Source organism: Rhinatrema bivittatum, chromosome 4, assembly GCF_901001135.1.
Source record: "Rhinatrema bivittatum chromosome 4, aRhiBiv1.1, whole genome shotgun sequence".
Taxonomy (NCBI): domain Eukaryota; kingdom Metazoa; phylum Chordata; class Amphibia; order Gymnophiona; family Rhinatrematidae; genus Rhinatrema; species Rhinatrema bivittatum.
The window spans coordinates 343893879-343909025 of NC_042618.1; the positions used below are offsets into that span (position 1 = coordinate 343893879).

Here is a 15147-nt window from a genome sequence, read left to right on the forward strand (position 1 = left end):
CAACTTTTAAGCGTCCTGAAGTGCACTCCTGTGCGTCCAACTATAGCATGATTGTGTGTGTGAATGAGTTTTTATGGTGAACATTTGTTATTCACTCTATGTATCCGACGATAAATAGTAATTGAATGTCTGTTGAAGTTTTTTGATAAAATGTTTTGTATACAATAATAAAATCTTTTCTAATGAATTTATATATCACTATATATGATATGCTGTGTTAAGAGTGTGTGATATATTTTTTATATAATTGCCATTTTTTTGGACGCCCTACCATGCAGCAAAATTCGGAGCCTGAATACGGGATCTAGCCCACAAGACTGTTCAACCCACCAGGCTACCCAAGTTTCCGAATTCCTCTGGAGACGGGAATGGATGTCGGGCTGGCATGCCGAGCATGGAGACCAGAGGGGAGAGGAATCCTTAAAAATAGACTCTCCCTCTTTCGGGGTTTTTTTTTTTTTTTAAACTCTTTCCCTGAGCTCAGCCTGTCCCAGCCAAGAATGGAGTCTATCTCCAGCTGCAGGGGAAGAGTGCCATGTACCTTCCCTGCTGTGCTCGGCTTGGTGTACCCATGTGCCTTTCAGCTTTTTTTTTTTTTTTTTTTTTTACAGCTAAGTCCATGCTGGAAAAACCAGCTACCGGACCAAGGCACTCTTCTGAGGGAGGGATCTGCAGATATCACCTCAGGAAAACTCAACCGAGGGAGGGACCATAAGGTATCACCAAGGAGAACGGGGCAATAAACTTCTATCCTTCTTTCTCCTTCCATTAAACTTCAACGCAATCCCCAATAGGGAGATGCACGTCCACCATCTGCTGGAGACAGAATACTGGCAAGCTGATGTCAGTGCAGGAGTATATACAGCCCGTGACACCAGCTTTGATCCGTCTCCATCTCCTGGTAGAGATGCATAACACACTGGTTCTGGATCCACCTGTCTGAATGCTAAGAAAGTCCTGGATTTGGTCCCTGTGAGATGATCAGCAGAATACAAGCCTACTTTTAAGTTGTACTGAGATCTTACTTTCTCCAGCAAAGGGGAACGGTACATTCCTGTTCAATTTGATCTTCCCACAATTGACACAACACACACAATGAATACATGGAAATGCAATGAGCAGTTGAGACATATGCAGGGAAACATTTCTGAGGTATTGAGCCCAGAGGGGTATTAAGCCTGCTTGACAGACAGCTGCTCTGTGCCACAGATTATGTAAATGCTTTAATATTCAAATAGTGAAGCACAGTGACAGTTTTCATTTCTATGAAAACCTATTATGATTTTTTTTTCTATAGTCAATAGGACAGAAGTGGGATGGAGCCTCTATAGCGCACCTGCATGAAAAAAGTTTTATTTTTTTTCTGTCCCTTGCGATTGCTGTCCCACAATCAAAGTTTTGTTTCACTTAGGATTATATTTGCAGTCACAAATAGGAGGCAGGAGAGAGCCCAGACCAAAACAAACCAGATCCAACAAGTGTGCCGGAATGGTGACCGGTACTTATTCACAATGTTGCCATTGAAGATGAGTTGCATCTGCTTCCGACTGCAGTAGACGAGGAAGGCAGGGATGACGTACTGGATACCATTGCCAGCATAGGCCCCTGTGATGCCCACCAGCGACTCCAAGTCATGCGTGCAGAAAGCCACCAAAATGGGAGGAGCTAGGGTGATTAGTGGAAAAACAATTCTGTCCACTACCCAAGGGTAGGTGCCCCCTTCTCTATGGAAGAGAGTCCTCCAGTTATTACGCAGCGTGACAGCAATGATAGGAAAGTTGGTGCTGATGGTGAAGACAGGGAAGAGTCCCAGGAAGTAGCGGATGAAGGCAAGGTTGATGATATCATGCCTGGTGAAGGTGAGTGTATACATGTCCATGAGGCTGTCATTCTGGAAGCAGAAGATCGCAGTGAAGGACAGCAAGCTGTAGAAGCCCAGAATCAGAATGTAATCCAGCAGAACAAGTTGCATCAGATGCCTCTTCCTGGAGATGGGCGTGACCAAGGATGGCAGGGAGTGTTGACACATGAAAGAGTAGACACACACCCCAAAAAGATTGCGAATGCCAGAGAGCTGGCCCAGAGGGGGGTGCCCTTCGCCTTGACCCTTGCTGATCCGAACCAAAGCTAAAATTATCATGATGCTAAAGGCTGGAAGAAAGAAAACAGAACAATCAGAGTTCAGCTATCATGAAGGCTCAGTTATCTATCACACTGTAAACTCAGCATCTACATATACCTATCCACTCTGCATACTGCAGCCTCAGGCAAAATATACATGTGCGTGTGGAAAATATACCCAATCAAGAACTGAAAACTCTTTGGCTTTATCTAGACACATGGGCTTCTATATATTACAAGCTCATCCGACATTACTCCAAACAGTAACTACACACTTAACATATTACTTTTCACTAGAGGCTATCTTCTCAGTAGTTTTTTTTTTCTTTTTTCAAAACCTTATTATGTGTTATTGAGTTGAACAAGATTAAATGCCATGCTCGAACAAATGTTTGAATATTTCAAAATGTTTGAACATTTCACTCCATCACATCATAGGTACATAACATTATCACTATAACATCCACAAAGCCTCTTCTATACACCCCGTCACTATAAACATGAAAACCAATATGGGTTGTTACAAGTTAATTGTCTGTTTTGTCCAGTACTTAAAAAGTAGTAATCAACCACATTCACGATTGTAACTGAATGAGAGCAAGTTTTTAATTGCATATAAAAATAAAATATAAAAAAAAAAAAAATTATTGTGAACATAAAATCAAAAGCAGTACTACATTCAGTTACAACTGATAGTTTGTTGTGAACATAAAATCAAAAGCAGTACTACATTCAGTTACAACTGATAGTTTGGTTGATCACTTCATTTTAAGTACCAGACAAATCAGATGATTAAAATATGCAAATCTATACCGCACTCTACTTCTTAACCCACATTGAAAAAAAATGTATTAAACATCAATTTCTAAAAAAATTTCGTGAAAAGACCTCAGACGCTAGACTGACACGTTTCCAAACATCAATGTCTATTGTACTAAATTCCACAACACACTGAGCTGATGAAGTTTGTTTGAATTCTTCAGGAATACAAGAGCTTATTAGATTCCACCTTTTGAAAAATTGAGAAAAGTACTGTGCACTAATCAATGTTTTGTGGAATTTATTACAATATGGACATTAATGAAGTTTCTTCAAATGGGATTATGGAATTTATAAATATCATTGAGAAAGAGTTCATTGAGTCAAGGGGATGTATCAGTGGTCTCCCCCCCCCCCTTTTAAACTAAATAAATAAAAAATGAAAAAGTAGGAAAGTGTTTCGTGCCCTTTACCAGACTGACTGGAAACGTGTCAATCTGGCAACTGAAGTCTTTTCCTCCTTTTCAAAAAGATTTTTTAGAAATTGATGTTTAATAAATTCTTCTGGCTGTGGGTTAAGTAGAGTGTGGTATAGTTTTGCATAAGTATTTAACGCACTAGTTAGCCTTGATATATTGAGTTTTACTCAGAAATTAGGCGGAAAGGGCTAGCAGCAAATGGAGTAAGTGCTTTCAGATATACACAGGATCACATTAACACCTTGATTAATGAAATGTCTACATCTGAAGGAAAGGGTCTGATTTTTCAAATTCTGATTGGTCTCAAATTTATAATGTTTATAAAAGATCTGTCTGTTTGGAACTACATGGGATTACATTAATTGAATATTGCAAAAGTGAAAGAATACCAAGAGGTTTGAGAATATTAAAAAAACCAAAATTATTTTCAGAAGATAAGCAGTTTTTTTTTTTTTTTTGTATTTTTTTGTAATTATCTGTTTATTAATTCAAGCAGTAAAAACAGCAGAATACAATCAACAATAAACTTGTACAACTTGTTGAAATATGTCATGCCACTGGTTGAAAGAATACAGAATACAATAGAACACATATAAACTGCCAACTCGTCTAAATTCTTAACAGGAATCTCACAGAATCCTATATGAATTTTAATCCCCACCACCCCCCCTCCCCCCAGCCCTCAGAGCGGTATGATTCAGCTGTTATGAGAGGTAGACCATTGCATATAGGGTCGCCAAATGTTAAGAAATTTTGTCATTTTGTCTTTGCTTAAGGCTGTCAAATATTCCATGTGGTAGACCCATTTCAATCTCAGTAATACCTCCAAGAATTCAGGGGCTTTTCCCAGTTTCCACTGCTTGGCAATTTCCCCTCGCACAGCATAGGCCAGCGCCCGCACAATCGTAGTAGAAGCTCCAGAGCGTTGCTCATCAGGGATGTTCAACAGCATCTCCTTCGGGTTAAGGTGTATATCCTCCTGTAAAACCTGTCGTAGCCACGTCTCTGCCTGAGACCATAAAGAAATAATAGCCGGGCACGTCCACCACATATGGTAGAAATCCCCTTCCTGACCACAGTGCCTCCAACATAGTGACTCAGTACGTAACCCCATTTTCTTCAATTTAGTAGGTGTGAAATGCCAGCGGAACAACAGTTTATAACTGTTTTCTAATAATTGTGCTGCTATAGAACTATGACTTATGGCTTGAAAGCAAGCTGCCCACTCTCCCTCCGGAAAGGGAGCCCCCAAATCCCGTTCCCATGCCAAGACGTGACGAGCCGTCTGAGTCACTGCCCCATTAAGGAGAGTATAAAGCTTAGATATCACCCCTCGCATCGTACCGGCCTGTTCACAGAAGGTTTCAATAAGTGTCTTTCCTTTTAGCAAATCCCGCCTGACCTCCTTAACATAGATGAAATGACGTAGTTGTAGGTAGGCGTAACGATCAGCATCAGGCAGGTGATAAGTGTCACACAAATCTGCAAAGGGTTTCATTCCCTGATCAAACCAGAATTGGCCCAGAGTGCATAGACCTTTTGTAGCCCAAATCCGAAAAGTCTTCCCAGCACTCCCTGCCGGAAAAGCCTCACAGCCCCGAAGCCGTGTGGAGAAGAAATATTGTCTATCCCCCACCAATTGTCTTCTCCACCGGCGCCACAGCATGAGTGTGACCGCAAGACAAGGTGATACACTAGATAGATCCATAGAGGACCTACCCCCACCCCAAAATACCTCCTCTATCACGACAGGAGTGGCCATGTCCTTCTCTAATTGCACCCAAGGTTTGATAAATTTATAATTGTGGAAATCAACTACTGCCCGAAATTGTGATGCCAGATAATATTTTAACAAGTTAGGCACTCCCAATCCACCCTCCAATTTATGCTGATATAATATAACCCGCGATACCCGAGGAGGCCTTCGTTTCCAAATGAATGAAAAGATTTTGGCTTGTAGCCGCTTTAAATACGGGACTGGCACTATGCACGGTAAGGTCTGGAATAAATAGGCGAGTCGTGGCAAAAAGGTCATCTTAAGAGCAGCAATGCGGCCTAACCATGTAAGAGTTAACCTATCCCATGTCTGCAGCTCTCCAGCCAGCTTTTTACTGAGTGGAGTATAATTCAAGTCAAACAAATCCGTAAAGTCAGGACCCAACTGCACTCCCAAGTATTTTACAGAGTGCTTCGCCCACTGAAAGGGGAACGTCCGTTTCAGATGTGCAACCACTTCCAATGATAGGACAATAGGGAGAATCTCTGATTTATCAGTATTGACTTTGAACCCGGATACCTTCCCATATGCCTCAAGCTGTGGCAGAAGCCTCAACAACGTATTTTCAGGGTCCGTCAACGTAAACAGCACATCATCAGCGTAAAGTGCTAACTTATAGGATCTGTCACCAACCCGAATTCCCCGTATGTTCCCATCATGTCGTATGATTTCCGCCAAGGGTTCTAAACATAGCGCAAATAATAAAGAGGGACAATGGGCACCCCTGACGTGTCCCTCTCTGTACCTCAAAATTGTCCGAGTAGTTCCCATTCACTTTAATGCAAGCTGATGGGTTTCTGTATAAAGCTTTCACCCACGTCAAAAAATGCCCACCTAAACCCACTTTCGTCAGGACTTGAAACAAAAAAGGCCAGTGCACCCGATCAAATGCCTTTTCGGCATCTACCCCAAATAGCACGGAAGGTATCTGATTCTGACGGGCATAATATATTAAATTTACAACTTTCCGTATGTTATCTCCCGCCATTCTACCTGGCATAAAGCCAGCTTGATCATCGTGTACCAAAGATGTAATAACAATCTTCAGGCGATTGGCTAAGATTTTCGCCAGCAACTTCAAATCAATGTTGATTAATGAGATAGGCCGATAAGAGCTGCATAACTTGGGGTCTTTCCCTGGTTTTGGTAAAATAGTAATACCCGCCTCATTTGCCGCTGGTAGTAGATGGCTGTCTAATCGTAGACTATTAAACATATTTACTAAGGTACCCACCAGCTCCTCCTTAAATGTCTTATAAAACATGGGAGTGTACCCATCAATTCCTGGGGATTTTCCGGTCTTTAATTCCGAAATGGCTCCTAGAACTTCCAACGCCGAGATAGGGCGATTCACACTCTCTGCCACTGAGCCTTCTAAACAAGGCAGTTCAACCGTAGCTAGGTAATTCCCGATATCCCCCTCAGTAGCTGTCTCATCCCGCTGGTATAAAGTAGCAAAGAACTGGTTGAACTGCGCTCCAATCCCCTCCCCATCCAGGACTACAGTCCCATCCGCTGCTTTTATACTAGTAATTTGCGCCTGTGCTACTCTAGTCTTTAAAGCATGCGCCAATAGCTTCCCTGCTTTGTTACCATGCTCATAATATGTTCTTTTAGTCAAATCCATATGATACAATATTTCATCTGCCTCTAGTTTTTGGAGTTGCCGTCGGACGTCGCCCAGTTCCATTAGCAAACGTTTACTGGGTGTTTGTTTGTGAGCTTGCTCCACGAGATCTAATTTTTCCCGTAGAACAGAGCGTTGTTTTTCCTTCTCTTTCTTTTGATAGGATGCTATCGCAATTAATTGGCCCCGGATCACTGCCTTAAGACAATCCCACAATACAACTGGCGTAATATCCTCATTGGAATTATCAAGTAGATAATTCTTGATGGCCACTCTAAGAGCTTGGACTATCTCTTTATCTTTAAGCAAGGAGTCATTCATCCGCCAGAACCGACGGCCATTCCTAAGACCATCAATTTTAAATGACCACCAGATAGGAGCATGGTCCGACCATGTAATGTTCCCGATACCCACTTCCGTGGTATCGCCTACCAATGATTGATCTATAAGAAAGTAATCAATCCTGGTGTAAGTATCGTGAGCCTGGGAATAGAAAGTAAAGTCCCTACTACTAGGGTGACGTTCCCTCCAGACATCCACAACCTTCCATTTGTCTAGAAATGAAAGTAATGCCTTCCGATCCACAGAAGAGTAATGACCCCCCCCTTTTGAACAATCTCTTGCTGGATTGCATACTAAATTAAAATCTCCTCCGATTATCAATCGCCCGCTGGGAAATCTTAACAAGTGCTCATCCAACCTGTCTAGGACCTCTCTCTGATGTACATTGGCATTGTATATAGATACCAGGATATATAAGCTCTGACGGATATACAGGGAGACTATGATAAATCTACCTGCAGGATCTCTGTGGACCTTGTCCACAGTAACTAAAAGATCCCGAGAGATCAAAACTCCCACTCCAGTATATTTAGACATAGGAGTACTAGCCGCCAAGAAGATATAAGGAAAATGGGCTGATTTCAAGAGATACTCATGCTTCTTACGAAGATGTGTCTCCTGAATGAGCAAAACACTCGCCTTAGCGGAAAGTGCTTCCTTAAATAAACTCTTGCGTTTGGCAGGATGGTTGATACCTTTGACATTCACAGATAAGACCTTAAGAGCCATCAAGCTTTAATACCCACCAACGTCCACCAAAACACATACATAGCCCACCCAAGCCTCATCCCCCTGACCATCTCCCCATACCCTATTCCAAAAATAAGCCATTGTAGTACCCCATGGCGCTCCACCGCTCTACATCCCATGACCCCTCCCATCTCCTGTCCCACACCTCGCATCCCTTTCCCTCCTTTCCCCTGTACCCCCCCTCCCCCTCCCCCCTCCATTCCCTCCCCCCTTCCCCACCATGCGTATCCCCTGCCAATTAGTCATCGACAGAGAACGTGAGAGAAGCAAGTGAGGTCCCCCCTCCCCCTCCCCCCCCCAATACTGGAAAACTAACAATAAACATCTTAACATGATCAAACATAGGTATTCAGGCTAGCTCTAATTAAGAACCATTAAGCCCAACCACCAGTAAAGACAGGGTCCCCTTCCAAAGATGTGGTGCCCGATCATCAGCCGAAGACTGTGTGTGAAACATTAATAAAACTACCACACATCGTTCAGTCTACACTGTCTGTAGTATCTCCGCGATCCAAAGATTTACGCTGTAATCTGGAGCCCGTCTTCCCCACTCGTTGCCATCTGGGCCTTCCGACTCCCACCATCCTCTGAAGAGGGAGTTCAGCCACAGGAAGATGTAGTCCAACCGCCTCCAAAATGGAGGCCGCATCTTCTGCTGTCTTAATGAAGTGTGTGCCGCCATCTTTGGTAAACGCAAGTCCTGCAGGGTAGAGCCACCGGTACTTCAAATTTTCCTTCCGAAGCAAAGTGGTGACTTGTTGCAATTCCCGGCGTTTCTGCAAGGTAATCGCTGCTAGATCATTATAAATCGCCACAGTTTGACCATCCCATTTAATGTCACCAACTTTGCGCGCTTGTTGCATAACTGCATCCTTAAGGCGGTAACTGTGAAGACACGCAATGATATCCCTAGGTACATTAGGATTCGGAGCACGTAACGCTCTATGCACTCGATCTATTATAATGGCGCCCTCAAACTGCTCATGAGGCTCCGAGCGAGTGCTTAGTATTTGTCGACATAAGTCCTGCACTACTCGGTCTACATCTTTATATTTGTCAGCTTCGGGGATCCCCCTTATTCTGATATTTGAACGCCGTGAACGATTCTCTATGTCTGCGAGTTTCAATAAAATGTCCTCGTGGGCTGCATGTATATCCAACACATCAGATTTAATATGGGAGACGTCCACTGCATGACCCTCTACCATGTTTTCCACGTCTTCAACCCGCCGGCCAAAGTCTCCCAATTCAGATCGAAAGCCATTTAAAGCTTCTTGCATATCCGACTTAATTGACTTTAAGTCCTTTTGTATCTCCGAAAACCATTGTTTAAAGTCCTCTTTCGTGGGTTCAGAGCGAGCCCCGATCAGGCCTATCCCAATTCCAGTGGCCTCTGCGGCCGGTAACTCAGACTCGGAGCGCGGCTCCCCGTCCGCCATTACTTGAGCTCCTGGTTCCGGAACCTCACTTAAGGCCGAAAAACGGGAGCCGCTCAGGTCGTACGCAAATGATTTTAAATCCACCGATTTTCTCTTATGTGACATCACCAGTTAAGCCTGAGTCCTCTAGTAAATACTAGAAGTGAAAAATTAGCCTGAATAGCACATACAAGCTTAAATTCGCGGGGGTGAGAGAGGAGCTATCGCTTCAAGCGACCATGCTGTAGGGCTGACGTCACTTCCCCCCGAAGATAAGCAGTTTGTGGAACGATGGAATATTATTTTGAACAAATGTTCACTTGATTTAATGGTTTTAATTGTTGAGAAAACTAAAGAAGAAGGAGGGGTAAGTAGGAGGGGTAGTTAAACAAGAATTGGACACCAAACTAGAAGCAGTTAAATCCATGGCAACTTTAGATGTATATAACTCGCAATATTTAGATCTTAAGAAAAACACTGAGAATTTTAGGAAAGAATTAAAGAAATATAAAACCAATACATTTACACGGGATGCAGAAGATTATCAACATGGTTATGTCTACCCTTGGATGTCTCAGTAAAAACCCCGCAAGGTTACGTTTGCTACATCAGATGAATCCATGAGTAGTGATGACTCAGATGATCCTCAATCCTCCAATTTTTTGTAGTGGGGTCAGCGATATTGTGGCAAAAAAAAAACAATTTCCAAAGTCAAACGAAGAGAGGCAATTGGTCGAGATCATTGACACGGTCACCGAGATTCCAAGATCAACAGCAATAGAGGAATCACATATTGGTTCAAATATTTCAAAAATGATAATATTGAATGTTTAATCTTTAATTTATCCCATAAGGTGTTATCTTCCTCTGAGATATCTGTTTTTCAAAAAGGATTATCTTTTGTTGCTAGTAGACCATATGACCCTTTTCAAATGAAAATTGATTTAGAGAGATTTATTAGATGTTTGCAATTAAAGGCATTTTTTGGTAAAAATGAAGTTCAAGCAAGTGATTCCTCAGTTGTTTATCCAAAATCAATATGGACACCACCAGGTCCTTTTGATCCAATTCTATACACTTTTAAGGAATCTATAATTCAAGATATTAAGCAACTGAACAAAGGAAATCCTTTACAGCTTATAATTTATCAAGATCAGAAAAAGATGCTCTGGATAAATTAAAGAGAGATTCAACAATTATTATAAAATCAGCTGCTAAAGGAGGAGGAATCATCATCATGAACAAAGCAGAGTTGCTTACCTGTAACAGGTGTTCTCACAGGACAGCAGGATGTTAGTCCTCACATATGGGTGACATCATCAGGATGGAGCCCAATCACGGAACACTTGTCAAAGTTCTAGAACTTTGACTGGCACCTACTGGGCATGCTCAGCATAGCACCAACCCTGCAACCAGCAGGGGTCCCTCTTCAGTCTCGTGTTATAGCAAAACGTACAAGCGAAAATAAAATAAGAAAACGTGAACAAACCCAACTCTGCTGGGTGGCGGGCGGGTTTCGTGAGGACTAACATCCTGCTGTCCTGTGAGAACACCTGTTACAGGTAAGCAACTCTGCTTTCTCACAGGACAAGCAGGATGGTAATCCTCACATATGGGTGAGGACTGAGCAGAGGATGCCCGAGCAATACACCAAGGGGTAGATTTTAAAAGGGTTACGCGCATAACCCTTTTAAAACGCCCCTGCGCACGCTGAGCCTATATTGCATAGGCTTGGCGGCGCGTGCAAGCCCCAGGACACGCGTAAGTCCCAGGGCTTCGCTAGGGGGGCGTGCTGGGGGCATGTCGGGTGGGCGACGCGATGTTCAGGGTGTTCCAGGGAACGTGGTGCCAGCCGGGGGGCATGGTGCTGGCCCGGGGGCGTTCCGGGGGCGTGGCCGAGGCCTCCAGAACAGCCCCCCAGGTCGGAAGATGACGTGCCATCAGCCCGCTGGCACGTGCGAGTTACAGGCGTAAATTTTACAATAACGGTAAGGGGGGCATTTAGATAGGGCCGGGGGGGGGTTGGGGGAAGGAAAGTTCCTTCCGAGGCCGCTCCGAGTTCAGAGCGGCCTCAGAGGGAACGGGCACTGCGCGCAGGGCTCGGCGTGCGCAAGGTGCACAAATGTGTACCCCCTTGCGCACGCCAACCCCGGATTTTGTTTGTGCCTGGTGTGCGAACAAAAGTACGCGCGCTGTTTTTTTAAAAAATGTACCCCCAAATGTACCCAAAGACGTACAACAGGCACAAGAACTGGGGTGGAATTTGGTAGAGGGTATCCTGAACCCTAACAGGTTGGCGGAAGGATGTTGGTACCTCAGTTCACAAATAAGTTGATTAGCACAGACTGGCCGAAGATGGAATCTTGTCTACCAGCCTTGTCTAAACAATAATGGGCTGCGAAAGTGTGGAGAGAGCTCCAGGTAGCAGCTTTACAGATGTCAGCAAGCGGCACCGAGCATAGGTGCACTACTGATGTTGCCATAGCCTTGACAGAGTGTGCTTTAACATGGTCTTGAAGCGGAATGCCTGCCTGATGGTAGCAAAAGGAAATACAGTCCGCTAACAAGGAGGAGAGAGTCTGCTTACCCACAGGTTTACCCAATTTGATGGGATCGAAAGAAACAAACAATTGAGTGGATTTTCTGTGGGCAGCTGTACTATCTAGATAGAGTGCTAGAGCACGTTTACAGTCAAGGGTTTGCAGAGCCCGTTCTCCTGGATTTGAATGAGGCCTGGGAAAGAAGGTGGGTAGTATAATTGATTGATTGATTGATATAAAACTCAGATACTACCTTAGGCAGAAGGGTTTGGAGTACTACCCTATCCTGTAGAAGGTTAGTGTAAGGCGGGTAGGTGACTAAGGCCTGTAATTCACTAACTCTGTGAGCAGATGTGATCGCCAAAAGAAAAATCACTTTCCAGGTGAGATAGCGGAGATCACAGGATTGGAGAGGCTCAAACGGCGGTTTCATGAACCGCCCCAAAATCAAACTGAGGTTCCAGGAAGGGGCCGGAGGGCACAGTAGAGGTTTAAGGTGGAGCAAGCCCTTCAAAAAGCGTGTTACAAGGGGTTGTACTGAAATGGGTACATCCCCAACACCTTTATGGAAGGCGGCTATCACACTGACATGTACCCTGATAGAAGTTTTGAGGCCTGACTCTGACAGGTGCCAGAGGTAGTCCAGAAACTTCGGTGTGGAACAAGTGAAGGGATGGATGGACATGGAGGTACACCATACCGTAAACCTGTTCCATTTGTAACGATAAGGCTGCTTTGTGGAAGGCTTTCGTGAAGCTACTAGGACACGGGAAACCGGCTCTGAAAGGTTAAGAGGTTGAAGTATTAACCTTTCAACATCCAGGCTGTCAGAGACAGAGTCTGGAGGTTGGGGTGGCGAAGGCAGCTGTCGTTCTGAGTGATCAGAAGCAGGTCCTTCCCCAGAGGAATGTGCCGGTGCACTGATAGGTCGTGGAGAATTGGAAACCAGACCTGATGTGGCCAATGAGGGGCTATGAAAATCATTAGTCCCTTGTCCCGCCACAACTTCAAGATAGTCTTTGAAATGAGTGGAAGTGGAGGGTACGCATAAAGGAGACCGCTGGTCCACGAGAGGGAGAAGCGCCTCTCGGCTGCAAGTGTTGGCTGCGAGTGAGGGAGCAGAAGTTCTGTACTTTGCAATTGTGGATCGACGCAAAGAGGTCTATGTAAGGGTAACCCCAATGTTGGAATATTGAGTCCGCTACAGTGGGGTTGAGGGCCCACTTGTGCGGTTGAAAAGTGCGACTCAGCTTGTCCGCCAACACATTGTCCATCCTGGCAAGTAGGTGGCCCTGAGGTATATCAAGTGAGAAAGGGCCTCCACCCATATCTGTGCGGTTTCCTGACACAGAAGGTAGGAGCCCGTTCCCCCTTGCTTGTTGAGGTACCACATGGCCACCTGGTTGTCGGTCTGAATCAGGATGACCTGATTGGAAAGGCGATCCTGAAAAATCCTGAGGGCATATCTGATTGCTCGAAGCTCCAGGAAATTTATTTGGTGTTTGGCTTCCTCTGGAGACCAAGTGCCCTGAGTTTGCAGGTTTCCAACATGTGCACCCCAGCCGAGGTTGGAGGCATCTGTTGTTAAGGTTATTTGATGTTCTGGAACCTGAAACGGCAGGCTTTGTAATAGATTGGATTGGATTGCCCACCAAGCCAGCAACAGTCGGAGCTGTTTGGTGAGGTGGACTGTGGAGGACACTGGCTGAGAAGACTGAGTCCACTGCGCTCTTAGAGTTCACTGCATTACCCTCATGGCAAGGCAAGCCATGGGAGTGACATGCACTGTGGAGGCCATATGACCCAGAAGTATGAGGAAATGAAGTGCAGTTGAGGGTTGCCGAGACTGCAGTCGATGGACCAGAGAAGCGAGAGAGAGGGCTCGTTCCTGAGGCAGGAAGGCTTTCGCTTTTAGAGTGTCCAAGTCGGCCCCTATGAACGATAGGGTTTGAGAAGGAACTAGCCTGGATTTTGGATAGTTTGAGGAACCCTAGGGAGATCAGGGTGTGCAAAGTGAGACGTAGAGACGCCAGTGCAGTTTGCCGAGTGGGAGCCCTGATCAACCAATCGTCGAGATAGGGGTAGATGTGGACACTGACTCCTGAGATAGGCAGCTACCACTACGAGGCACTTGGTGAAGACTCGTGGGGCAGATGCTAGCCCGAATGGTAACACTCGATATTGGAAGTGTTTTGGGCCTACTAGGAATCGTAGGAATCTGCGATGTGACGGAGTAATGGAAATGTGCGTGTAAGCATCCTGTAGGTCTAGAGAGCAGAGCCAGTCTTCCCTTTGAAGAAGGGGAAGAAGAGAACCCAAGGTCACCATCTTGAACTTTTCTCTTTGTAGGTATTTGTTTAAGGTGTGAAGATCCAATATTGGGCGTACTCCACCTGACTTTTTTGGTATCAGGAAATACCTGGAATAGAACCCCTGCCCCTGTTGGGAGAGGGGCACCGGTTCTACTGCATGGGACTGGAGGAGGAGGGAGACCTCCTGCTCTAGAAGTAGTGAGTGGTCAGATTTTCCCCACGTCAGCAGAGGTGGGGAATCCGGTAGCACCGAGAGAAAGTTGAGATGGTAACCTTGAGTTACTATCACAAGTACCCACTGATCTTTGGTGACTGTGTGCCATACTATGGAGAAGTGGCACAACCGGCCTCCGACCGGAATAGTCGGAAATGGAGGCTGCGTACTGCTCTTTATGAAGGAGTCAAAAGCCAGATGCTGGACCTGGTTGGGGGGCTGGCTGTGACTTCTGTACTCTAGGTTGCCTGGATTGGCCTTTTTGATAAGGCTTAGAAGGCCCTTGGAATCTCTCTTAAAAGGCCTTTTGGAAGAGAGATCAGAAGGAAGTAAGAAGAGCTGGCGCAGAGTCTCCTGGTGGTCCTTGAGCTGCGCCACTGCTTCTTGAATATTTTCCCCAAAAAGTTTATCCCCCGCACAGGGTAAGTCAGCTAATCTATCCAGTACCTCTGGTCTGAGGTCTGAAGACTTTAGCCAGGCCCATCTTCTTGACTGATACCTGCCGCCAACCCCTTGGAGGCGGTGTCGAAGATGTCATACCCTGATTGCACTTCATGTTTGCCAGCATCTAAGCCCTTTTGTGCTAGGACATGAAGTTGGTCCTGGAATTGCAGAGGTAAGGCTTCAGCAAATTCCTGGATCTTTGTAAACAAGGCCCTGTTGTATTGGGTCATGTACAAATGGTAGGATGCAATGTGAGAGATGAGCATTGATCCATGGAACACTCGCCTTCCAAATGCATCCAGGAATTTTTGTTCCTTACCTGTGGGAATGGAAGAGTGAGGTTTGGAGCACCGGGCCCTCTTTT

General features: G+C 45.0%; 1 protein-coding gene across 1 annotated transcript in view; it reads right to left on the minus strand.

Moving 5' to 3' along the window:
- Positions 1–424: 424 nt before the first annotated feature.
- The window catches only part of TMEM104 (transmembrane protein 104), a 164192-nt gene continuing 149469 nt past the window's right edge, over positions 425–15147 (minus strand). The window contains 1 exon segment of the mRNA XM_029600599.1: positions 425–2151. Coding sequence (XP_029456459.1) covers positions 1391–2151 — 761 coding nt within the window. The 3' untranslated portion in view covers positions 425–1390.